The sequence below is a fragment of the Pterocles gutturalis genome, unplaced genomic scaffold, assembly GCF_000699245.1.
Source record: "Pterocles gutturalis isolate BGI_N339 unplaced genomic scaffold, ASM69924v1 scaffold8140, whole genome shotgun sequence".
Lineage (NCBI taxonomy): Eukaryota > Metazoa > Chordata > Aves > Pterocliformes > Pteroclidae > Pterocles > Pterocles gutturalis.
Window position 1 is genome coordinate 180,657 of NW_010140733.1, and position 26,150 is coordinate 206,806.

The 26,150-nt window shown below is 41.6% G+C and overlaps 1 protein-coding gene across 1 annotated transcript in view; it reads right to left on the bottom strand.

The window, feature by feature from the left end:
• LOC104469323 (breast carcinoma-amplified sequence 3-like) overlaps positions 1–26,150 on the bottom strand; it is a 234,588-nt gene that overhangs the window by 172,084 nt on the left and 36,354 nt on the right. The window contains exons 8-10 of the mRNA XM_010083784.1: positions 21,149–21,249; positions 17,380–17,576; positions 15,952–16,049 (exon numbers count right to left, since the gene is read on the bottom strand). Coding sequence (XP_010082086.1) covers positions 15,952–16,049; positions 17,380–17,576; positions 21,149–21,249 — 396 coding nt within the window. The remainder of the gene's footprint in view (positions 1–15,951; positions 16,050–17,379; positions 17,577–21,148; positions 21,250–26,150) is intronic.

Below are 26,150 nucleotides of genomic sequence, written 5' to 3' on the forward strand. Positions count from 1 at the left end.
TAATTTAAGCCAGTAAGACGCTAACACTTTTCTCTGGCTGCCCAGTACAGTTTATGATCTATTTCAAAGAAAGATGACATTATGAACCCCTAATTCCCAGAAATAATAATAAAATTCCCCCATATACCACTGAACAGTGAAGAGTAAGCACAAAAAACACACACCAAAGTCATCCAACTGTAAGGACTTAAGTGCCATTTGGTACAAAGCATCTCGGATGCCCACTTTATCCTAGTTTTTGACAGGACAAAGCGTTCAAACAGATTCAGCAGGGCAGAATCGTCCCAGACTTACTAAGAAAGCCTCAGCACCTCTTTGAACCGTTAAGTGCCGTTCGGTGCAAAGCATCTCGGATGCCCACTTTATCAAGACAAAGCGCTCAAACAGATTCAGCAGGGCAGAATCGTCCCAGACTTACTAAGAAAGCCTCAGCACCTCTTTGAACCGTAAGAAAAAAAAAAAATTGCTTAAAATCAAGAATTTCTGGTTGACATATTTCGCGTTCCTTTCCGATTTAAAACACCCTGCTATGAAAGCTACCATTATTTAAAAGTGAAGAAAGAAAAGGGAATTTGCCCCATTTCTCCCCACTCCTCACTTCGCCATTGTCCCCCGTATCTATTTCCAGGAAGCCATATTCATTAGGGTTAATCTGCCTACTAAATGAATAAACAAAGGATTTCTCTGTCACCGAGAGGCCAGGTGAGCCGATATCATCTTCTAACACAGAAAATCATCCACACAAATACAGCGCAGGAAATTACCTGCTGCAATCCCACACCTGGGATCATTTGGCAAGTAGCTTAGAAATGTTGAGTAGATGACTGAAATCAAACTAATTATTTTTTTTTTAATGCAGATCTTCTATCAGCAGAAAAAAGGCCTTGCTAAAAATGTGATGCAAAAAGGTATCAAATGTCTTGTCTTACTACACCTACTAATATTTCAGAAAATTTCCTCATATGAAAATGTTATAGGGATTTGTATAATTAAAGTATATTGCTTACTGACTAATTGCAATTACCTACGGCTGCCTCCAGCAGCGCCCACACTGCTGCACGCTGCAAAAACAAAGGTTTGCAAGCTATTGCTGTAAGAAACTAATGAAAGATACAGGAAAAAAAAGCTCTAATGGAGCTGCAAGAAATACTGAGATAAATACAGCACCTAATCTGAGCACATAAACCTACACACAACTCCTTGGCAGCCCCAACTCAAAGCGCTCTTAGTTCTCCCATTTCCGCCCGACAGCACGGCAGCCACGGAGCTTCAGAAATGTCTTGCATGTTTTAAGAGTGGACACCTGAAGGATGAGCTTCTTGTGTAGAAGCAAATATTGAGAAGTATTCTGAGTATGAAGAGAGGTTGGGGGTAATTACCAAAAAGCCCAAAGATGAGACAGAACAAGCATTCAAATGTTTAGACGCAAGCGTACAAACCCTGCCCGTGTTACGGCAGAAGAGGATTGACCAAGACTGGCCAACACCGGGATGGAGAACGATGGGAACTGCTGTGATGGGGAGGAAGAAGAGCTCAGCAGCTCGATCGGTGCCAATGGAGACGAGGGGTAACTCTGAGTATCAAGGAAACAAGAATGTGAGAGATGACAGGATTCAAGAAAAGAACAAGTCACACCAGGATAGAAACACGTAGGCACGAAAACCAAAGTTCACCTCTCGGCAGTGCTGGGGAGGAAGAAAGGGCAGGATTCGAAGCTGGCCTGGATGAACGGTGCTCCCAAAGCTACGCAGCAAAAGGCTCCCTTCCCTCCCGCGAACACCGATTCTTTTTGATGTTCCCTATACAGCAAGCAAGAAGAGATAAATTAAAACCGAGAACCTAGAGAGGCCTTTGATCCTATTGCCTGGAAATATGTACAAGAATATTTTCTCCAGACGTACTTTTGCTATATATGGAAACCAAATGCTGACTAATCATATAAACCTTATGGTGCCGGAGCACAGCTGTAATCTGCAGCAGAACACTGTCACAATGGCAAAGGAAAATGTGGAAAACTAAGGAGTTAGCTGTGGTGCTGAGAAAGAGGAGAAAATGGTGATCAAAGGCACTGGAGGCCAGATTAGACAAGAGGGAGAGTTTCTAGCTGGTTAGCTTTTAAGATACAAGTGACATATTTATGACTTATTCTTGTATCACTGAACTTTAACAGTCCAAGTAATGATTATCCATTTTCCAAGTTTATAGAAAAACGATTCTATAGGAGACCTGCTGACTCAGGTCACCAGTAATAGGATACAAAAGTCTGAATTTTGGTTTATTGGTTTATAGATAGCAGCAGTTGGTAGCAATGGAGCCATTTCGAGCTGTTCATCGAGACACACCATGTCTCTCGGTTGGGAACAGGCAGAGACAGCAGCTGAAGTGGTGAGGTGAGAGTTGTGACCTGCCCGCTTGGCTTCATGCTTCAAGCACAGACAGACGCACATACATCGACCCTCGGTGATGGCCGGGGACAGCACGGCTCGGCAGCAGTCGGGGCAGCCCGGGCTCCACCGCGCGAGTGCAGCTGGGAAACACGGGGACTTCTGTTTCTATGGGTATTCCTTATCCTCTGAAATTACACCACGATAATCTGAAGAAACAGAACCAATTTCCCTCGAAAAGGACAAAACATATGGAATTTGTACATTCTTAAAGGGATTTCAATTTATAGGAATGAGATTATATTGATCCCCAAACACCAGGATGGAACCTCTTGGAACTTTTTTTTTTTTTTAAACTTGCATTTTTGGCTGCTAAGACTTTGTGGTGGTGCTTTTATCTAAACAGAAGATTGTGGAGATAGAGAAATCCCTTTCACTAACAGCTAAACAGCAGGAGAGAACACATCATATCAATAAATCTACTTTAAAAAATGGGAGTAGCATTTCTGAGTAAAACCACCTCAAGATAAACCTCTACAATGCTACTATTTTATGTATAAATAACTTTTTTTTTTGATCAAATCATATTCCTTTAGGATACATTAGTCAATGGGAGTGACCGCAGCATTTAAGGAAATGACTCTACTGCACGGGTGAAAATCCAGCGGCGTTCCCACGGCGTGGTTTGAAAGTCCACGTTATCCTGGTTACATCGATCACCCACCCGAGGACCATCTCAGCGAGCCACCACTAGCATGCAACCACCTCACACTCACTTTCGAGTGGCATATTAAAGACACCACCTACATACAAAATAACTAACACAGATAATTGTTGTGAAATTTGAGAGTAAGGCAACGTATGATGCAGAGTAATCCCAGGCAGCATTCATCCCTGGAGCTCATCAGCCATTTACTGAATCCCCCGTCCAAGCGATGGGGGAAATATGAACTCGAACAGCATCAGTTCTTGCTTTGCACTTCCCTCAAAGTGCTCATCAGTATGGCATACCTAATTAATGCTTTCAATAGGTGTTAAAAATTCCTCCGCTGTAACGCAGTAAATGCATTATGAACAGGCAAAGGCAAGTGGCTATAGTTTAGAAGCACAAAGGTGAGATAATGGCCTTCCACATCACTGAACTGCCAACCTCATTTAGCATAAAGCATGGCATCTGGAGATTTCAAATCATACAGCCGTTTAAAAATATATAGAATGTTAAATTAAATGACAAACACGGAACATGTCACCTTTTAGAGGCAGAAATGTAAAACCAAAGCATATGTTCTCCAACTGTATTTGCTCCAGGATCAGCAATATTTTTGTAACCTCATTAGTTTCTTGACTTCGTTTTAAACATGGAAGGATGGATATACAAATAAGTTACAGGTCCTCCATGTGATATCCTCAACCGTAAGTCAATCTTTACTAGCAAAATAAATTAAGAGCTCTGGGTTTAACTCTTATAGAGAGTCTGGAAGGTGAAGACAACAAAGAAAAATTTCTGCAAGCTGTTAGGGATGAAAATTACTCTGCATTTTGAGCTCCGAATTGAAGAGGCACGTGTAAATATCTAACTTTCAAATCTATATTTGCAAACAAATCCTGTGGCCTCTACGTGTGCCGAACTCTCACCGACAACCCCAGAAGCCCCACGCGGTCAGCATGCAGAAGGGCCCAAGCTCAGCTACCCTGACCAAGGGCCAGCCGGCGTCTGCAAGCAGTTTATCCGTCTCTGCGTGGCACGGAGCCTAAGCTAATAAACTCTAGCCGGCTCCATGCAGAGCTAGCTCAGGTCTCGGCACCGCGGTTTTGTCACTGCTGCGGCAGGGAAGTGCCATGCTGAGACCACCGGGCGGCCAGCCCGCGGGTGGCACAGCCAGCGCCCAAGGAGAAGGTGACAAACCCCGCTGCCGAGCATCATTTGGGTACGTCTGCACAGGGCTTCGGCTCTTCTGCCGCTGTGGAAAAGGGAGAGCGGACTGTGTGTACACCCTCACCTGCGCCAGAGGCTGCTGCCCATCCGACAGATCACCGTGCTGCAGTCACGTCACTTCAGAGCAGGCGCTCAGCACTTCATGGCATGCACAATCCTTCACCCGACTGTTATTAAAAGGCTATAACTAGGCCAATAAAGCTGGGTTTTATTTGCCCACTCAGAGCAACAGGGAAGTGGTGCCTGCTGATGACATGAAACTAAACATCACACCCACAATTCCAATTCCTTTTCAGCTGCCTGCTATATAAGCAGATCAGGTAAAAGTTGCCCGTGTAACAAACAGCAACGTAGCGCTGACAAGTAGTCATCCCAGGGTATTACATCAGCCAGTAAAAACACTCTGTCCTCCCCTCCTCAGCTCCACTGAAAAGGATTTTACAGCATGAGGAATATTTGAATCTGCCTAAAACCCAACAATTAATAGTCTTCCTGAGCCCTGATGCAGAGCACCTTTAAGCACACGGTTGAGTATTCTCCCGAGAACCTGCTCCAGCAAGGACGGATTCTCTTTCTTTCGAGGACCGTAAGACTAGCACAAACCAACCACAGTATAACTTTTTTTCTGCAAGCCAGATTCCCAAAGTTTTGGTCACATGCTTCAGTGGACAGAAAGGAAAAGGCATCAGCAAAACTTTGAAACAAAATCATGAAATAGTGAAGCACGGCTTGCAGTTAAGCTTATTGTGCATAAAAGTTTAAACTTTGCTTTCAACCTCGGTTTTCCAAACACGCTGTCATTCACTGTAATGTGGGTTAAAAATAAGAGAAAGCAAAAGATGAAATGTAAATGATTTAAATGCATGCATATGTTCTTTTGTAAAATGCATAATGCATCTGCAAGGTTTTTCCTCATATTTTGGACACAAATCAAGGGCGAAATGGCTCGCTTATGATATAGTGAATTTTTTATCTCAATTCAGTGGTAAAACATACTCCCATGTACGAGTTTCACTGTATACTGCTTGTTGCTGTTGTTTTGTTTTTTCTTCCTTTTAAAGCTTAAATAGAAATACCAAAACCAAAAGACTAACACAAGAGTATTTATTCTCCAAATTCTTTCATGCCAACTTTCTGTTTGTTAAAAAATCCACCAGCAACACAAACAACCTTGTGGATGATCTCTGGTCAATTACTGAACTTGACATTCAATCACAAGTTTAGAGAATGATACATTTACTTTTAAAATATATTTTAGAAGATGGCCAAACAGTATAGCACACAGCGATTTGCTCAGTATTCACGCTGTAAACAATATAGGTGAAAGTCTGAAAAGGTTCTTTTCCAACTAATGCAGAGGTAGTTAGTGGGAATTGTCCTGGTAGCAAAGAGATAGCAAGATCCTTACTACGCCAGTACAGGCTACAAATGACAGAGTTTCCCGTTCCTGTTCTGCATTTCTCAATGGCACCATAACCTGGAGCAAAGGAGAAGTCACGCAGAAGAACGTGGAGCAAAGGAGAAGTCACGCAGAAGCCAATGGCGGGGCCAGTTACCAAAACTAATGCTCAAACCCAACTGGATACTCACGAGCAAGCACTCAGCCTCTGTGCCAAAGCCTAGCAAATTCTGTGAATTATCCAGGAACACAGGTGGGTTGTGCGCAGCCAGGACCAGCTGTATCTGGGACAAAAGCCCAGGCAAGCGAGCGCGCGTAGGTCCCCCTCTCTCTGAGCAGATGTGAGCTCAGGGGAAAGCAGCTGTGCTGGATGCCCCATAGGTATCGTACACAGCGCACCCGGCGCAAGAGGCACAAATGGTTGCCCGCTGTTGCTGGAGGGAAATATCAGGCGAGAGAGACTTGGAAGCCTGGGATTTCGGAAGAGGAGAGCCTGCACCCCACCCGACCTGGGGACATGGGATTTTTGATGGGACTATTACAATCACAGAGCTTATAAAAAGTATTTGGAAAAGCTTTCGTGTTGGTTTTGGGATAGCATACGAAGGCCCCAGGAATCCACTCTGAGGCCTTAAATCTGTGGCCAAACTCCAGCAAAAACCATATGTTAGTCATATTACCACCTTTTTCTTTTCCCTGTTCTTGCTCCATTTTAAAGGGCCACGCCCTGCGCAGTAAACGAAAGGCAGCCTCAGGGCAAGAGAGGCTCATATACCACTTCTCTTATCTGGAGAAATCCTGTGCTAATGATGTGAATAATCCCAAGTCTGCTTTCTGTCATTTACTGACTGTGACCTGCTTGTTTTCACCTTTACAAGGGGAGCAGCACCAGGAGGTTTATGTACGCCGAGCACTTGGCTTTACACGCTCCCTCTCAGACGCCGCGGTCTTTTTGGAAGGAGGCGAGCCCCAGGCAGCGGTCAAGGCTGTAAGAGATTTCCTATTTGTAGAGCCCTCCCAGCTGGAGGCACTGCCAGCGACCCCATGCTTGCACATGAGAACGAGTCGAGGAGGAGGATGGTGACAAAGAGGGGGTCCTTCCACCCCGCGCTCCCCTTCCCAGCTCGCCCCACGCGCCGGCTGCTCTCTGCAGCAACTGCCTGCTGGCACCAGCTTCGGCTTTTTGTAGCATTCCACCCACAGCTAGAGCACTAACCGGCACCCAGTTTAGCTTTGGTTCTAATAAAAAGTGAAAGTTAAAAGCAATGCAAGCAGCAGATAAAGCACCATTAAAAACGGGCTGGGCTCATGCCAGGGATGGAGCCCAAAGCAGGGGCAGGAGCCAAGATGACCACAAGGCGATGGGTACTTCACAGTATTGGATAATTAAGAAAACCAAAATATTTTCCATCTGTTTTTTTACCCCTGACGTCATTGAGGCAATCAAATATATACAAGTAAGTACCAACAGACTAGATTTCAACCTAGATATAAATATTTATTTCTAGCAGAGAACATCCTTACTCCAGCGAGGAGAAGACAGGGTGAGCAGGCTGTGATTACAACACCCTCAAAGCATTAAACCCCCCTTTAAAATACACCAAATGCCAAAGATCTCAGTTTCATATGGTACATACCTAAACCCACACATCTGCCCACTCATCCCTCTGACACTCTAATGAACAACAGCTAAAACCTGCTGATTTTGGATTAGCCATGGTGAAAATAGGTGCACGTGCTGACTTTACATTAAGAAAAAACATGAGGACAAATGCTCTTGTTTAAAGTTCTTTCAGTATAGATCCAGGTATAGTCTGTGTAGAGAGCTGGTGTAGAGTCTTTCCACCATGAGCAGTGGGTTGGACCAGATGAACTCTGAAATCAGACATGAAGCCTGTAGTGACTTATAGAAGAACCAGTTTTGGCAGCGCTGGAAATATTAAAAAGTGTCAAACATTTCATTATTACATAGTAAAGTATTATCCACAAAACAATATATTTTCTGTAGTATGATCAAATACAAGGGAGAATAGAGATTCACATTAAAAGTAATTTCTGGTATGACACTGGTGGCCAGCTCACACACTGCACAGCGGAGAGCTCAACGGCTGCGCAGTTAACCAGCAGTTTATCGACTCCATCCTCTGTTTTTCCTCCCTTTTTGTAAAGTGATTTAAAATACAGCACTATTATCTCACTACTAGGAAAAACAGAAAAAAAAAATCACAAACAAGCCACCATGCTTATTTTTAAAAGCTATTTTTGCTATCTAATGAAGAGGGGAAAAAAAAAAAACAAACTAGGATTCACTATGAAACTAGGAGACATTGCAGCAGCTGCCACACCAGTTCCAACTGTCCCTGAAAAAACAAACCCAAAAAACATTCTTGGAGACTGCTTCACACCCAGCTTTACACCTACAGATGTAATTGCTCTACAGAGGCCATCACAACCCACAGTATTCACATGGCTGCTGTGCTCCTGGGACATGGACATCGAGCCTCTGGGTATTTTCCAGGCAGAAAGAAGCTGAAAGACAAAAGGAAAAGTCTGCGGAGCCCTGAGGCCAAGGGCTGATGTTCTGGAACAGTTCCTGAAAGCAGGGGAGGACAAGCTGGAGGATCTCAAGAGGACCAGAACCAGTAAGTAATCCTGATGGTTAAGAACCCAGCGTCTGACAGAGACTGCAGTCCAGAGGGGGGGAGACACACTTAAAGCAAGAAATAATGAAGCATATTTAGAGGTTTTTCAAAGCAAATATGGAAAACAGTGAGCAAATATTTTGAAGGATGGCCTAATTTAGTGAAATCGTTAAATAAGAATGTCTCTATAACAAACTGGAAAACTGTTTCTAAATGAAAGCTTTCCCTGAAACAATACTGACTCAAATTCATTTGCAGATGGATGTTCAAATATTATTCTTTTAACTTGCACATCTAATACTGTTTTAAGAACATTTCAAACAGCCTAGATGAATAGATGAGCTATCGAATATATTACAGACTTATAAAAATATCAAGATTTGTAAATGATTCCTTTAAGCACTGCATAAAAAGAGCAGAAACATAAATGAACACGCTTCTTTGCAAATACTGTACGGTGTGTTACTTCTGTGCAATCTATAAAAACACAAGTACAGACACTGAGGTTTCTGGATCTCTTGTAAGTCTAACAGTAGCCAGGAGCTCTTAGATCTCAAGCCATAATAAATATTGTATCCTACAGCAGCCCATCGGGAATCTCAGCTCATGTGTCGTTCCACAGAAGATTGTGGTGTCAGATATGATTAGAATCAACACTTTCCACTTATTTGGAACTTTAAAGCTACCCACGCAGAACATTAGCGACAACTGTTAATGAAAGACAATTAATACAGCAATCTCATATTCCGAATGAGTTTGTGTTACCTACTGATATACAAAATACCCATTGTGCATTTTGGATTTTTTTCCCCATAAACAAACAGAAGGCTTTGATATGCTCACAGCAGACCATGCTCTAGCACACTGCTATTTTTCAGCTGACAAACCATTATATGACCTGAAGGTGGCTTCCCCAGCTGAAAGTGAGTATCTAACACTTAGGCAATAAGACACTCCACTGTCTGCATTAATGGACCACTGGTACACGCGTCAAGTGGGTTGTGTGACACGAGAACAACTGTCTGAGCAGCGGAGGACTGCACCAGTGACCACAGCCCGGCCCCTGGAGGCCTCACTGCAGCTCATCTTCACACAGAAAGAAAAACCCCACTACCCTGTATTTGGTCATGATGTTGGCTAGGCCACAGGTATGCTTTCATCTAGCTGTGACATCAACACGGGAATCGCTGAGTTTCTTGTTTGTCAGAGTTCCCTGTGAACTATCAAAAAATCACATCAGCAAGAGGAACAAGGTGATCAGCCTTTGGGGCACATTAAGCTCTTTGAATAACTTAAGTTGGCTAAAGTCCAGTTCAACCTAACACAGCAGTGTCTAGAAATTGTTGATTTTTGACTTCCACTTGCATCTGTGAAACTAACTTGCATGCTGCACCATTTTTTTTAAGCTGATACACACATGTCGAAGCACAACCATCTTAGAAGAGATGGATGGCTTCAATCGCTACGAGCCTCCTCAGCTAAACCAAAGGCAAACTGGGATGAGGAATCCCAGTCCCCTCTGTCACTAGCAGGGTGACAGCTACCCCACATCACTACGGAGTTCCCACCTCCTGAACTGACAGACTAACCCACCCATAACCATCACAGGGAGGCAAAAATAAACCAGTACAACACAATTCTGCTGCCTTTCAGTCACCGTCCCCATGCTTGTCCTCTCCAGTACACTTCCGCCTGCAGAAAACACCCACCAGTGTTTCAAGACATTAATGCTACTCCATGTATCCCTGCAGCTGAGTCTTTTCCCAAGCCAGGCAATGATCCAGCAGCAAGTGCCCAGTCAGTAGTGTCAGGTCACTTTAATTTCTCTTCACATCCCCGCAGTCTATAGGGCATAGCTGTTTCCAGATGTAATCGTGTACACTGCGTTGGCATCCTGGAGCCTGCTGAAGTCAGTTCTGTCTTAAGGCTCTCTTCAAAAACCATCAGATAACATTTTCTCAAATTAGATGAAATAAATCAAGTCGATAAAACTCTAAGTACCAGCATTGGGTATTATGCAGCTCACGCACACACACACATTTATAGCGAGGCAGACACACAGGATGGAGAGAGCACGAGCGCATGCAAGCGTGTGCTATTGCACCAAGAAAACAAAAATACCCAATACATCCCACATGCTATTGCTATTCTAGGAACAACATATAAAATGCTTTTCAAATTAGTACCATAATAAGTGTTGTAAATAGATATGTTAACAGAATTGGCGCAGAAGTTATTCCAGGAAAGAACCATAACAAACTCATTTAAACTGAAGCTGACAGAACGCAGAAGTACAAAGCAGGCAGTGCTGGGTACGTGCTTTTGCTGTTACTAAACAGGTGATGCCCTCTAAGAACTGCTTGTTATATGACGATGATTAAAACCTCTCAGTTGCTGCGAAGAATAGACCAAGGGCCAAATCTCTTCCTTGGCTTCAAAGCTCAGCATTATACTCGGAGGTTCGGAGTGCAATCTCTATCTGCAACAACAGACCACCTTTATACCAGCCAGGTAATTACAGGTTCAGGTCAAGGACTCCAGACCGTATTGATTACACGTCTCTGCAACAAGGACCCTCCAGCGCTGGCCGGCCCCACTCAAGCAGGGCAGCTCGAGTATCCGCGACGCCAGGGCTCCCCGCGCCCGACCAGCGCCCGTAATGGGAAACCAGGCACTGCTCAGGCCTGTCAGTTATTGCCTGGGGCAACAGGGACAGCCTGGGAATTCCTAATGTTGGTGACTTCATCTGCCAGCTGCATTCACACATCTTTACTACCTGAATAACTGATCTCCGCTACTCCAAGGCAGCACTTTCTGGTGTACAGCATTCGGGAATAAATATTTGATGGCGCATACAACAGAAAAGAGCTCAGATGGTTTAAGGTGTGACAGCAGAAGTGTTTATTAAATTCCAAGGGAGAGCATTGTTGGACAATAAAAATTTGTCCCATGGTCCCTATCTCACAGGTGTGGTGATGAAGAATAAAAGACCCTTCACAAGCAGAGGGGAAGGGCAGAGGGGAGGCAACCTCCCTCCCCCACAAAACCCAAGTCAGTTCTTCTGTTCATTAAACCCTCTGCAGGCAAGGAGCTATCTGTCCAGGATCAGCCAGTCGCACACAAAACAACGGGAAGTACTAAGTTACAAGCCAATTTTAAGTGGGCATTGATTGAAGTAACCAGAAGAGAGCTGAGTATTGTCAGAGTTTCATGCAACAGTAATAAACAATCTTCATTAAAGAATGATGTGTGCAGCCCGAAGAAGCACAGCACATGGCGGGTTTCAGAGAAGAACAGAAAGGTTCCCCCGTCCCGCCCCACACACAAAGAGCAAAAGTGCTCAGGATATTTTTCTAATACAATTTAATTTTATTCATTAAAACCCTTCCCACTCTAACTTCTGTATTTGTCCTAAGCAAGAAAGAAACGAATCTCCTCTGAGCAGGAAAAGGCTGATGGAAAACAGAGATCAGACAACATCTTTGTCAACATCCACCTACTCTGCCAGCAATCCAACAAAATCACTCCCTGACTGATGGATAAGTGTCAAAAACCTCTTCACATCAGAGAATAAACAAGGCTTTTCGTAAATACACCCAGAGACGCACACACTTTTGTTTTAACCGAGCAGGACTGAGTTAACAGCTTGGACCAAGCATACCTGTGTACCCGAGCCCTTCGGCACATTTGTTGCAGTTTAAGAGGAACACTTGCCCTTACAGACTCAACACAGCTGCGTGAGCAAATTCAGTGATGTGATGAGGAACTGCTCCAAAATCCTTTCTCTGGAGGTTTTCCCTTTCTGGAAGGTCAGAGTTGTTGTTCCATACAGATATCCTAGCCTTCCTACACCCATTAATTTATGCATTATTTATTATTAGTAGAGTTCTAATCAGGTTTGATTTTTTCAGGTATGTAACATATATAATGTGCATCATTCATCCATAGGTTATAGTAAAAAAATTCAGAAAGGTGCCTGGAAATATTCAATCACATGTCTAGCCTATGCCTACATTTTCTAAATTAGTTTCCATCATTCTGTAGATATCCTCAGGTAGCCAAAAATCATATCTAAAGCCAGTCCCAACTAAAGAGAGGAACAGCATTCAAGGTATACAGGTAATCTAATGTTTCTGAGTCACACCTACAGAGTGGTCTTCTGAAATCAAGCCAGTAGATTTTTTTTTTTTTTTGGTTGCAGTACAGATTTCCATCTCAGGGTGGGCTGGTTTAGTTGTGTGAAGAGTGTGAGCTTCAGCATCTCCTGCAGACAGGGCAAATGTAAGGTTTCTCTTCATCTGTGGTGTCCAATAACTTCTTACACGTAACCTGACTTACTGAGAGCCTCTCCCATCCACCCTGCTATCCAAAACCACAAAATTTAGATACGTGACCTCTGTACCCTCACCCTACTTTGGTTAAACTCAATGCGACCAGCCAGCAGCCCCAGCACTTCTTCAGAGAGGACGGACACACACACGGGCACACGCGCCTGCCTGCTACACACCGTGTGCATTTACTGGGTGTACCGTAGGGCTTCTTTCATTCCGTTATTACTAAAGGCTTCCTGCTTTATAAAGCTTTCTGCTCAGTGTTGTCCCTTTAACGTTTCTAACTGCCAATCTGGAATAGCATCTGGAATTACAGCACATTTAATCCTTGGGGGTATATTCTCTCTGGGATGCATCTGACTAAAATGTGTGCACTAAGGGACAAATGTCCAGTAGCTTTAGGTGACTATGTTTTTGCAAACTTTTTTGAAAGATTCCATTTCAAAAAAAACCCAAAAGAAACCAACAGAGAATATCTTAGCACAATTCTGAGATAATCACACCGAAATATATGTTTTTAAAATGTATACAAGTAATCTTTACAGACACAGCCATCCACCTTGAAAATACCATTTTTGCAGATGATCTTTTGGCTAATATTGTCATATAGTATACCATAGTTTCACAGATGTGAAAATAATGATTTAAAAAAAATTACACAAATTTCAGTTGTCACCGAGGGAGGAGAAGGAAGGGAGCTGTCAGGAATGGCAGAAGAATAATGGGAGATGACAAACATGTACTTGAAATCTTTTGATAGGAAGAAAAAGCAATGGAGTTAGATAAGACAAGGCGCCACGCTGGTTGTATCTCTAAGCAACAGGCAATCAAACAGCCAGATAAGCATCTTCATAAAGTGCAACAAACTCAAACGCACGGGTCACAACCAAAGAATCACTTCCTGGTTCAGCTTAGGTAGTAAAAATTTATGACCTACTTAAAAAAAATCCTTCAAACCTAAAAACGTATTTTCCAATAAATTTGTTTTCCACAAAGAATGTAAGCCATTTAGGGCATGCCTTGGTAATAGCAGGAAATGAGAATGCTTAACAGTAGTGGACTCTAACACAAAAAATGCCATGTCGTACATGAACAGCATTTAAAATAAAACCTTTAAGATTCAGAGCTGAGCTTAATGTAATTCTCTGCACATCTCATAGGTGGGAAGAAAAGAAAGCGAGCATAAAACACTCTTCTCCCCTTTGCTGGGCCCTGCTACAAGAATACTAGGAGATCTCAAAGAACAGCGCATGTTTTTTCTTGGGTCTCCTTTACTCTAGCAGAATTCACACCCCTGTACAGTCACACATAATCTGGCATATCTACCCTGAATTTGGACCAATAATTTCTGCATGGGAAACGACGAGGATCAGGCAACATGAAACCTACAAATAGATGGTAAAGTCCCTGAATCAAAAATCAATTCAAATCCAAACTGTCTGGCAGCGAAGCTAAATAAAATACTGCTATCAGCATGTCCCTAACAAAATCCATGTATTGTTTATAAGAAACTTATGAGGTGTCATAACAAAACTGAGTCACTGCTGTACAGTAAATATATTTTCAGTGTCATAACAATGTATACAATTGACTCTGGCAATTTTAATATGGACACACATGTTAAAGGCATTACCAACAGAGCTTCATCACATTCACATGAGCCCTTCGTCCTAAGGCCCCATCCACCCGACAGGGAAGGTTGTTTAGCAGAGAGGAGGAACAGTCCTCCATGGTTCATTGTTTCTAGCCTAGATGGAACTGCCCCGTTTCAGAATGGTTCTATTCCAGAACTATCACACATCCATGCTACAGGTAACGGCACTGCTCCCTTCATACACAGGAGAAAAAAAAAAGAAGAACCCTAATAAGGCAGCTATCTCTATCTGTATCAGCTGGCACGGTCCCATCGCTGGTGAGGAACAGCTATGCCATTAATCACCCTGAATCTGAAGTGTCAGATACACAGACAGAAGCACTCCTATGATTCAAGCTTGTAACCTTTTAGGGGTAATAAGCATAGATGAACTGGTCCAAAAAAAATCATAACTGATGCATTTATGTTTTCTTCTGTATCAAACAATCATTTTCAAAATTACTTCACCATGTACTAAAACAAAGAAAATTCCCTTTAAATAACCAGCATCAGATGTTTGTCTAAGCTCAACAAGAATTAATTTAACCAGTTTTAAATATTTGAAAATGGAATTTATAATGACAATCCGCAATATCCAAAGTAAATGTAGTTATTATTGAACTCAGTTATAAACACATCTAAAAAATATCCTGTTATACACAAATAAATTAATTTGGCAAACAATGCAATATCTTGGACTCAGAATTTATATCAATAGCAAACAGAATCTGGAACAGGAGCTTTTATTTGAACTCTCTTAAAAACAACCTTCAAAACCCAGTTTCTGTATGTGTTACAGTCTCTTTTTACAGTTTAACCTCAATCCAATCAGCAGTCTCCAGGGATTTTCAAATCGCTAAAGATTAAAATCCTCTCTGACTTGACTGTTTGACTAATGCTGTGTGTTTAATAATTCTACTTGTGAGAGATTTTATTTGACAAAATCCTGCTGTGTGGACCCTTCAGACGCTATACAGCTGTACTAGAATATAAAGCTCCGCTGTCCCTGTTTCTTTATACAGACGACACCCCACCACTGGGAAAAAAGAAGAAAACTTTATAGTACATATATTACTGTGTTGATATTAACATAATCACTGCAGTATTAAATTTACACGCTCTTTTAGAGCAGAGTAGTGAAAACGTGCCTATTACACAAACATTAGATAAACTATGCTGTTGTCTCGACTGTTCACAGAAATCAATTACATTTATGATTACATTTCAATGAAAGCTATTTTATAAATGAGATGGAACTGCAATATTCTGTGCTTTAGGCACTCATTAATAAAAGCATTTCAGCATTAATATTTGCAAATACAGTTCTGCTGTTCAGCTTACGCAGACTTTACCACTCTATACTTTATGTTAAACTTAATTTAAATATTGTGTTCATATCTTACCACAATACTGTGACTTCAGACTGGAGTAGTAAGAGGAAAAAATCATTATGGTACTTTCAGTAAGTATTTGTATAAGACAGCACTTACCCTACTGTGCAGCTGAAAATCATGACATCCTTTTAAGTACATAGCAAGGGTTAGTAAATATGTTATCAGACAAAAAAAGACAAGATTGATGAACACCATGAATATCAAAGGAAACACAAAATCAACATGTTTCTACCTGAGGTAGCGTCAATCACTGTTGAAACTCCTCTGCGATCAGAAACTGGACGTGATGACCCCGGCATGCTAACAGGTTCTGACCGAACTGGCTGAATCCTAAACAATAAGTTATAGTTACCACCTGTGTCAAAAGAATTGCTCATGAGGGCTGCAATTAAATCACAAACCTGAATCAGCTGAACCAATTAAGCAACTATTTATTTTTAAATCAGCCAACTGTTGATAAATTGCATGTTTCTTGCCTTTGCAGAGCCAAAATTTGGATAATCCATGGACAGAAGACTGAGACTCTACACAAAGCGAGTATCCCCTAACTATGTCTCAGATGTGAGCACTCAGGAAGCTTCAAAGGAGAAAGCTCACGCACCCCAAACTGGTTAAAAAGCCTCTATCACCCTCCTGAACAGCAGCATTTTCGTTGTCAGTTTAGGAGAAAAGACACATTTGTAATTGTCTGTTTATTTTGTAATGTATATCTATTTTTTTTAATTTCTGCTTTCTTTCTGCATATGTATACATATATACACAATACAAAAATTATGTGTTTGATGGCTATATCCTTACTTTTGCAAGTAATTACATGCAAGGAGAAATCACACACTTCAAACCCATATATTTTCAGTCCCAGGACAATCTGCCCAGTTTTAATGGGATTAGTCATATTATCCAGCTCTCTTGTTTAATCATAAGAGTTTCAGACAGAGTCCCAAACAATCCAAGTCCATACCGCAGAACTTTGGACTTCAAATCACATGCAGAGTCAAAAGCACGGAAACTCGTTAAATGTGGGGAGTTACTGGACAGGACACGGAAACACATGGTGCATAAAACACTTCTACAAAATCGCTAGCTCTCAGTAAATATAAACCCATATTTACCTTCGCTCTCCTTCCTTCTTCCCTAGGCCCACCCTCTGCCCCCGATTCCAAATCAGCCAATGTCCAAAACCAGATGAATTAAAGACATGAAAAAGAATTACAGGGAAGGAAGCAAAGGAAGGGGGAAAAAAAAAAAAAACAGGGAGGGGAAAAACATTCCAGAAGTTCACTTATTGTTCCAACACACTGACCACGTCACAGTCAGCATCTAAATCTATGGCATAAAGCTCCCACTCATGTCTGAGAAAACGAATTTATTAAGCAATGCAGAAACTGCGAAAGCCAAGACGACACTGAGCAAGGCCACCACCGGACACTGTACTGTCTGTCACTGTCATTTAGCCAAGAAGGGACAGCAGAAAGGAATCTAAGCTGCTTGGCCACGGATGAATTCTTGTTGTTGTCAAGTCACACGCTCTTCTAAGGCTTTCATGTGGACAAGCTTGATGAAACTATTACGCGTTCTACACAGATGGCCTCATTTAAGCATGAGGGAAACTATTCGCACAACAAATGTGAAACAGGTTGGAAATTGCTTTTATTTTTACCTGAGACTGTTGAGATCCAGATCATCTGTATCGAAGTCCAGAAGAGGCTGCGGGGTATCACTCGGACCGTGCGACTGCAGCACTGAGGAACTGGACGAGATGACGGTGGTCTGGCCTGAGGGATGGATCGTTTTGAACTGGAACTGTGGGCCCATCCACAGGCGTCGATGAGGCCCCGTGTGAGTCACTATTTCCACCTGTGGGAAGACAGTGAAACGCTTAACAAAAACTTGCAATATACTGACTGGTTTCTTCAATACCCTGAACCTCCAGAATCCTGCTGTTCTCAAGCAAAAAGAGTGTTTTGTGCCATCAGGTCAGAGGAAAGCTGAACAAGGGACAATTCTGAACACCTTTGCTAGAGAGCGATGCTCCAGCCAGAGCCTAGAGCTTCTTGTGGAGCCTTGAAAGCCCCTGAACCACCAGCTTGAAGACACTGCACCCTGGTTCTTCAACTGTTCTGCAGAACGACAGTCCATCCTGGCTGTCACTTCGCCTGACGCTGCTCGTTCCTCCCCTTGCCATTACAAAATGCGCTCTGTAACCTGAACACTGCAAAGCTACTCTTGTGGCAACAAACAGAGGAACACGGTTCCACCTGCATCTACACGGAGCAGACAAAGGAACGGACCCAGTCCACCTCCCCCAGACAACCTCAGTCCTGACCAGGTCAGAGGACGCACTTCTAAAGGGCGAGCTGCCACGGCTTTGCTACGGCGGCTTCCTCAGAGCTCCCACATTCAACAGCGCTGCTCCACGTGTACATAGCACAAACCGTTATTTCAAATCAGAGCTCCTAATGCCTGTTGGCACATCTGAGGATACTGCTGGCAGAGACCATCTTGCTGGGAAGCAACGAGATCTGTAACAGAGAGCCATGTGAAGCGTGCCGTGAGCCCCCGGCAGCCCAGGTCCGGCTCACTGCCCCGCAGATGTGATGTAACGCACACGTGCAACGCATGGGGATCAGAAGGGCACCTACACACACACAGGCATTCATTTAACCGAAATGCTGACAATGAAGAGAGAAGTGAGGGTGTTTGCTTGCAATGCACAACCCTACATCTATTCTGTATCAGGCATGTATATGTGTCTCTGTGTACATGGATGTGCAGACACACACAGCCACAGAAGCTCCGCAGTCCCACGCCTACTTCCGAAAGGCACAGGGAATGCAGGCGGTGTGTCTAACACACTAAAATTTCAAATACTCAGGTTTTCTTCTAGGTATTGGCTCCCGGTGAGAGTCTAGATATGAACATTTGAATAATAAGTTCTTTCAGTACATGAAGCACGCAAAATATTTTAAAAACATCTTTTCACACCGCTAACTATAAACCTGATGGGTATCAATTCTGGCAAACTCTCAAATGAGCCAACGCTAGGAATTCAAACAACCATGAGAATTTCAGATGGTTACATTGCTGAAAACATACAATCAGGAAAATTTGGCCTTGCAAATAAAAGGGTAAACAAAGCGTAAGTCTTCTATAACACAATTTTAAAAATCAAAAAGGCCCTTAAAGATCAGAAAAAGGAAATATGAAAGGAAAATATTAAGCTCTGGTGAAGTCATACTTTTAAGATGACAAAAATAGACCACTAAATTCCTGTTGATTTCTGCTAAAATAATGATCAGCTTCACAGGAAAAATGCAACTTAGTGAGGAAATTAATTATAAGATATTTTTTGCATGTATCTGACATAGATGTGTACTAGCAGTGATTCCTAACTCTTTAAGAAGCAATTTTAAACACTGGATAGTGTTGTTCTAAGTTCTCTGCTAACGTAAGATGACAAATGCGCAGCCTATTTAGCACTATTTCCATCTTTGCATTTATCTTGGTGTAACTCAGATCGACTGTAGATGTTTCTGAGACAAGTAGCTTTTACGTAGCAGTGTAAATTAGGCCACAGATAAAGTAATCTGTATATTTTAAGCTTGAAACCATCAGTGTCACAGAGCCGAGAGGTAAACAGATGCCTTTGCAATTTTACTGAGGCTACGGCCAGATGTTCCTATTCACTCTCCTGTTGTGTGCAGGACAAACATATTGTATCTACTTCACACTGACAGCACACATTACCCCCTGTTCTAATTGAAAAGTTGAAGTGAAGGGCAGTGTTTTTTCACTGCATGCTGTTACTGTTGATAACAACACTTTAATTTTGAAAAACATACTTGCACTTTAGGCTTAATCTAAAGTGGCTTGCTTGGAGAATGCTAAGCTTCTTCATGTTCAAACGAGCTATCGTCACTCTTTTCCCTTAGCAAAAATGAAACATTCCGGAAGCATTCTCCGAATTATCTGTCCGCTGTGACATCACTTGAGATTTTTTTTTTTTTCATATAAATATACTTACTCTTCTAGAGGGTTAGATGTGATGAAGTTGAAGCAGTCTTAGGTTCCTTTGACATTTTATATCTTCCAAGAATTCGTAATAAACCGACCCCTATAATGTAGGTTTACCTTGCTCTCTTTCCTGAGGTTGCACACTATACCAGAAACTCACCAGAAAAGTGAAATAAGCTGAACTATCCCAACAGCACTGGAGAGGAAAACTGGAGGTGGAAAACTACAGGTGAAATCTTGGCTCCAATGAGCTCAGTGATAAAATTCCTTCTGACTACACTGAGTAGTTTCGCCATCTTTATGCTCTGACAAATTACAGACAGCATAAGAAAAGAAGAACTATCAGTGTGCAGCCTCATTCCAAACCTTCTGCCAGGTAAGCTGACTCCCATTAATAGATTCCCCAATGAATGTCGCTCCCGGACCGCTACACGTGGAAACCTAACTTCTCATTTTAGGAAAATGCTGTGTATGATTTATTCACCAGCGGGAGAAGCAAATCACATCCATGAATATTTCATATTTATGCCATACACCCCGGCAACACATTTAATGCATCACTTCAATAAAAACATTGCTCTTAAACCAAAGGAAACCCACCTAATTTGTCAGGGTGAATTCTGTGCATCAGGTACTCTGCAATTGCTTTGGTAAATCCAGAGCATTGTAATTTTTATTTATTTATTTCACTCTAACCTTTTATTTTTAACAGGCACTAATTCTCAGTGTATTATTCACGACCTGTATTCTTAAACTGAAGTTATGTTTTGAGTCAAATAGTCGAGGATGTACTTATGTTCTTAAAGAGAAGCTTCATTGACTGAAACAAAGCAAGAATGGATGAAACTACAAAGATTTAACCTCATATATAAAATATTCCACCAAATAGGATCATCTTAAAGCACAACAGTCTTTATATCTAGCCATAACTCAAAGGAATTATCAGCAGGTAATACAGCAACTGATAACCAGAAAAAGGAGGAAGTAAAGCAGTTAATCTATAATTTTTACATTAAAACACAGTAAATACAGCACCGGTCACGACTGAGAAGACATCACCATTTTGCCAAGCCAGCTTCCTTTATCCATGTCTCGAAAGAGCCAGGTCAGGAGAAAAAGGTAGAGAGGCAACCTTCTGTTGCCATCATAAACTTCCCACTTCATCCTGAACTTCCCAAGGATGGCTTCTGCCAGTAATGGTGGAGGCTTTACAGGGTTTTTAATGGAGTTTGCATAAAACATAAAGACCATCAAATTCACACCATGTTAAGTCAGGAGCGAAGTCAGTTTTACACATAGGAATACCCATGGCCTACTGGAAGCTTACTTTCCATTTTGAGGAAAGTTGGGAATTTTACTTCCAGTGGATACTATCACTGTTTCACTCCTCAACGGGAACACCCCCAAAAGCATACCTGTGAAAGCCACTCCTCATCCTCTTGCCCGCTGTGGTCAGATGCTAAGCTGTCGTATGATTCATGTCGAGTGATCGGTCCAGGGCTCCCTGGTGGAACCACTGAAAAAAACCCAGAAAATTGAAAAATCAGATTTACTGTTAAATGCTTTTCAAAAAAAAGCTGTTTCAGTCTGCTCTTGGTACAGCAACGTATATATTTTCCTAAATCGATGACAATATGTTGGACCACAGAAAGAGCTCAAATATTGACATCAAAAGTGATGAAAAGATTTCTGTTCTTTGACTGCAATGTATCCATACAGCCACTGTGACAACCCAATTGTCTCTTCTTTTAATCTTAAGTACTTAATGAACATACCGAACAGCTCAATACAGAGGACAACCCTCTGTTTTGAGGAACTGAACGCTGTGAAATGCCGCTGTCAATGATGTAAACCTTTTCTACAAACTTCTCATAATTTGAATTGTTCTAAAGCACACTGATGAGAGCTATCCTGAGGCACTGGTACCTGTACTGACTTACCACAGAGTACTTCCAAGACTTCATGAACTGAATTATCAGATCTCTCATTTTGACACTAACGTAGTTAATTTAAAGCTGGCTTCACAAACGACTTGATTTTTAGGATTTGACTTTTTTGCAGTTTAATTGGAAGCGCTTCATCATCATCTTAGTGTCACCTTTTCATGACAGTAATAACAATATATTAATTAAGAACCCATAAAGAATTAGAGTTTGATGTTTCATTTGTTACGAAGACTAAATACTGAGATTATTTCACTGGGCTGTAAAGTACTAGAAATTCTGTATTCAGGCGTTGCATTGCATTGCAGCAGTACTGTGAAATTATTCTGGACAGATAAGAAAAAACACTTTTTTCAGCTGCAGGTGACACTGATGACTAGAAAGATATATTAGCTCAAATTCATCAGCGGCTATCAAACACAACAGTCCAGACACAGCCTCCAAGAAGACCACAACCTCCAAACTCCTGCACGCCGGAGCATCTGCTCCCAGTCACTACCAGAGATCCAAGGCTGTGGAAATTTTTGGTTTGACTCAACATCAGATCTGTCCACAATGCTCATCACAAACCTTTTCCTGACAGCACCATGAAAACCTTACGTTACTATAACTGCTTAAATACTTAAGTCGCTACTGTTTTCAAAGGACTGGTACCAAAAAAAAATAACCCCAATTGACAGAGCAAAACAAAGTTAATTTTCTTCCTCTGTTCACTACTCTCATTTGTCTTCACACGAACTTACAACAACAGAAAAATGCAAGTTCTTCGGCTCTGTAGACTGCATGAGATCCAAAACCATTTGAAAATGATTACCATATATACACACAACTTTGGGGAAAAACACAACTTAGTGTTCAAATGTTACCACAACAAAAGAGAGAGAATCATAGACTCCTCACTGTAGAGATTACTATTTCATGATTCCTTGTCCCTGAGTCATTCAAATATATCAGCAAAGCTTACAGCTTAGCTCCTTCACTTCCTATGGCGGCAGCATTACACTGCCCTAACTAAAGCTCCACACTTGAGAAAGCTGAAAGAGTTTAGAAAAAGCAAAATGCAAGCAAGCACCCTAGATAAGAAAACAGAAGGTATTTTTCATTTTCTTGTACCTGCTTACTGTCAGGGGCCCATTGGAGGCCTGGATTCAATACCAAGAAACCATACTCACTTGGAGGGAAGAGCAGACACCACACCGCAAGTTAAAAGAAGGAAATGCAACAATGGGAGTTTTACTTTGGTAGAACAAGAGAGTTTTACGCTACAGCATTAAGATACCGGATAATCCTAAAATTAGAACAAATTTTTTTATATTCACATAATCTAAAAATGACTCCAAGTTTTTAAAATTGAATTTTAAAAACTATATTATCACAGGGTTGACCTTTATGTGTTAAGTTTTGATCCACTACAAATTTTTACAGCCACATTGTAAACCCCTGATAATAGGAGTTTATAATGGCAAAGCAGACACAATTGTAACCATAAATACAGAACGGCGCCTCTGTAATATAAACAGCTCAGGGTTTTCATAAATCCATACACTGTATGAAATAAAGGGATTTTCATCCTGTTTGTATATGTGGGTTTCTGAGCCCAGCCTCAGCTGTGGAGCCATTTCTAACACCTCTGCACCGCAGCGTGTCCTTACTCTGAAACCTGCAATATACCAAATTCAGTTCAGGGTCCAACTTATTAAAGAATTATTTCAAGTGCCATATACATGAGGACAGTTTCTTACCAAGTGTCAGGTTTTTCCCACGAGACACTCCGCATCTGCCATATTCATTGAAACCAACACGATGGGTGCCTGCACCTACGCGTACGCACACCTCAGCAACCACGGACCTTGTTTCAGCGCTGGGCGTTCATCGCTTCTCAAGGTAATATAGAAACTACATTCATCTGCTTCATTACAACCCTGACAGATCTACTTCAATGCCTTACGGATGTGTCCGTCTAGCCCATATCAAACTCGCATTAAGCACACGCACACCATCCTGGATTACAACAGCTGACGATTCACAGCCAAGATCTGAATATGAAACCGTCATGCCCACACTTACTCCTTACCCGGAAAGTTTATATCTGAAACCAACGAAACAAAAACATTATTTTGACACATTTTGCTGTTGCCCTAATCTTCCCCATATCTCCTGACTCCCCTACAATAAATTCTCCTGACGGCAGTAATGCCTGTTTCGGAGGGCACAGCTGATCAACTGCAGGCGTTCCTGTTATTGAACTCCGCTAACAAACTCTTCATGACTCTAGCAGATGTTTTTGCTTTCAAACCAACAGAAACTTTATGGACTGTTCTGATTTTTTTTTGTTCCTTCTATCCCAGGGGTAACTACTAGAGCTGTCAAGATTAGGGAAGCTGCTAGCTGACTAGCTCTGAAAATACCAGCCCAGGGAGCAGCACCCACCCTGCCTTCTCTCCATACTTCTCCCTTGCATTTCACTGGAGATTCAAGACAGCATTACAGTGAAAAAGAAATTCAAACTGAAGAGCTTTGGTCCTACGCTGTATTGCCTTTTCCTGAGGAACCACAGCTTTGCGCATTTCAGTGCAGCTTCAGGCTGCATTAACTCTTTCTAGCAAAACGTGACGACATGCTGAATTCCACGGAAAAGCTCTGCCTTAGAGTTCACCAGCAGGGCAACAGTGATAAAGCCTTAGCTGAGGTCAAACCTCAGTAATTTATTTCAGTATTTAATAAAATAGCATTTATGTACCACACCTATCACAAAAGCAGGCGTTTAGACAGAGTCTGGTTTTGATAGCAGGATCCCGTAACGATGGTCCCAGCCTCACCACAGGCAAAGCAAGGTCCACTCCCACTGCCCTTCGTGGGAGCACGCAGTGTTTGCTGAGATATGACCTTAGAAGACAAGTGATCCTTGCTGGAGATTTGCCATCGCTGTACTGCTCATTACGGATACACATATGGTCATTTTTTTCTAGTTAAAAATGGCCTTGAAGTTATAGGAACAAATACGTTCTAAAAATGTAAAACTGATTCTATCTTCATTTCTGGGTCACACACCTTTGCACTGGTATCAGGTTCCTAGACGAGATTAATTTAAGTCTGGAGGGACATTTCCAGGAATTTGAGCTCAAAAGTAATCTTTTCTCTTCCAGCTTAATTCTGTGAAAATCTGAATTCGCACTGGAAACTATGGCAGCCTCTTACACATCAGTGAAGCTATTCTTATGCTAGAACACAGAGCTTTTTGCATTTCCAAAGAATTTCACTATAATGCAAGATAACAAATCATAAAATTAGAATTCTTCAAAAGCTTTGCAGCAAGTAGTGCTTTTTTCCAGCACTACTGTAACTTCTCTTTCATTGGGAAAAAGTCACAAATAGCACACAGACAAGGAGCAAGCAAGCCCTTGTTGCACAGAGATATTTTACTGATAATTGCAGGCGGTTTGTACCTTCCTAAAATAATAAATTCAAATGCTTCATGCCTGAGCTATGCCAATTTTTTGCTATTCTTACACCAACATCTGGAACAAACATATATCAAATATCAGAATGCAATTGAGTTTGTTTAATCTAGAAATACACAAACACGCGGAAATTTGTACAATTAGGTGGAGTGAAAAAGTACAAAGAAAATCGAGTGTTTATTAAAAATCTAAGGTGAGAATTAGAACATACAACTTTTGTTTATGCAGTATAACAGGACATGAGCTTCTAAAGTCAGCTTATAAATGCAAAAAACCTCCATAAGGAAGCATTCAACGTCACATTTTAAAAACCAGAGTGCTACCTACAGCAAAAAATCAGAGCTTTGCCGTAAATATTTGGCAAGGGGCAAAAAACATCTTTGAGCTGCTCAAAAAATACAGAAGCACCTTTAATCTTTGTCCTCCCTCAAGTGAAAAGTGATCTGCATCAACTCTAAATCTGGAATACATTCCCGTCCTTCCATCCTGACTAGCTCTACTGAGCCACTCCACATCTAACTAAGGAAAAACAGAATCTGTGAAAACTGTTGTTCTTCATCTACTTTCATGACTTGAACACTGTCACCTCATTTTCTGCCCTCAAAATCAAAGCTGCAGGTGCTTACCCATCATCTAAGGTAATTTTTAGAATTTACAGACTCCCTTTTCTGCAGTCACAGGATTAATTTTGCCACTATATTGAAGAAAGATTATTAAAGGCAAGGGACTGAAAAAAAACATATTACAAATGTAGTAATTTGGCTGATAATTGTTAGTGCCAGGAAAACCGCACAGAAGTGACTGTGGAGACAAAAGTTTCAATACCAGGCAAAACAAAGGCCGAAATAAATCTGAGCTGATATTCCTCTGAAACTCCAGGACCTAAATTCACACAGTTTAGTGATGAAGTAGGAAAAAACCCCAGTGTTTTGAAACTTTTCCATGATACTTAGTGACAAATAAAGCAACCAAACAATTTCCATTAACCTCAAGTAATTTGCATAGGCATTCCT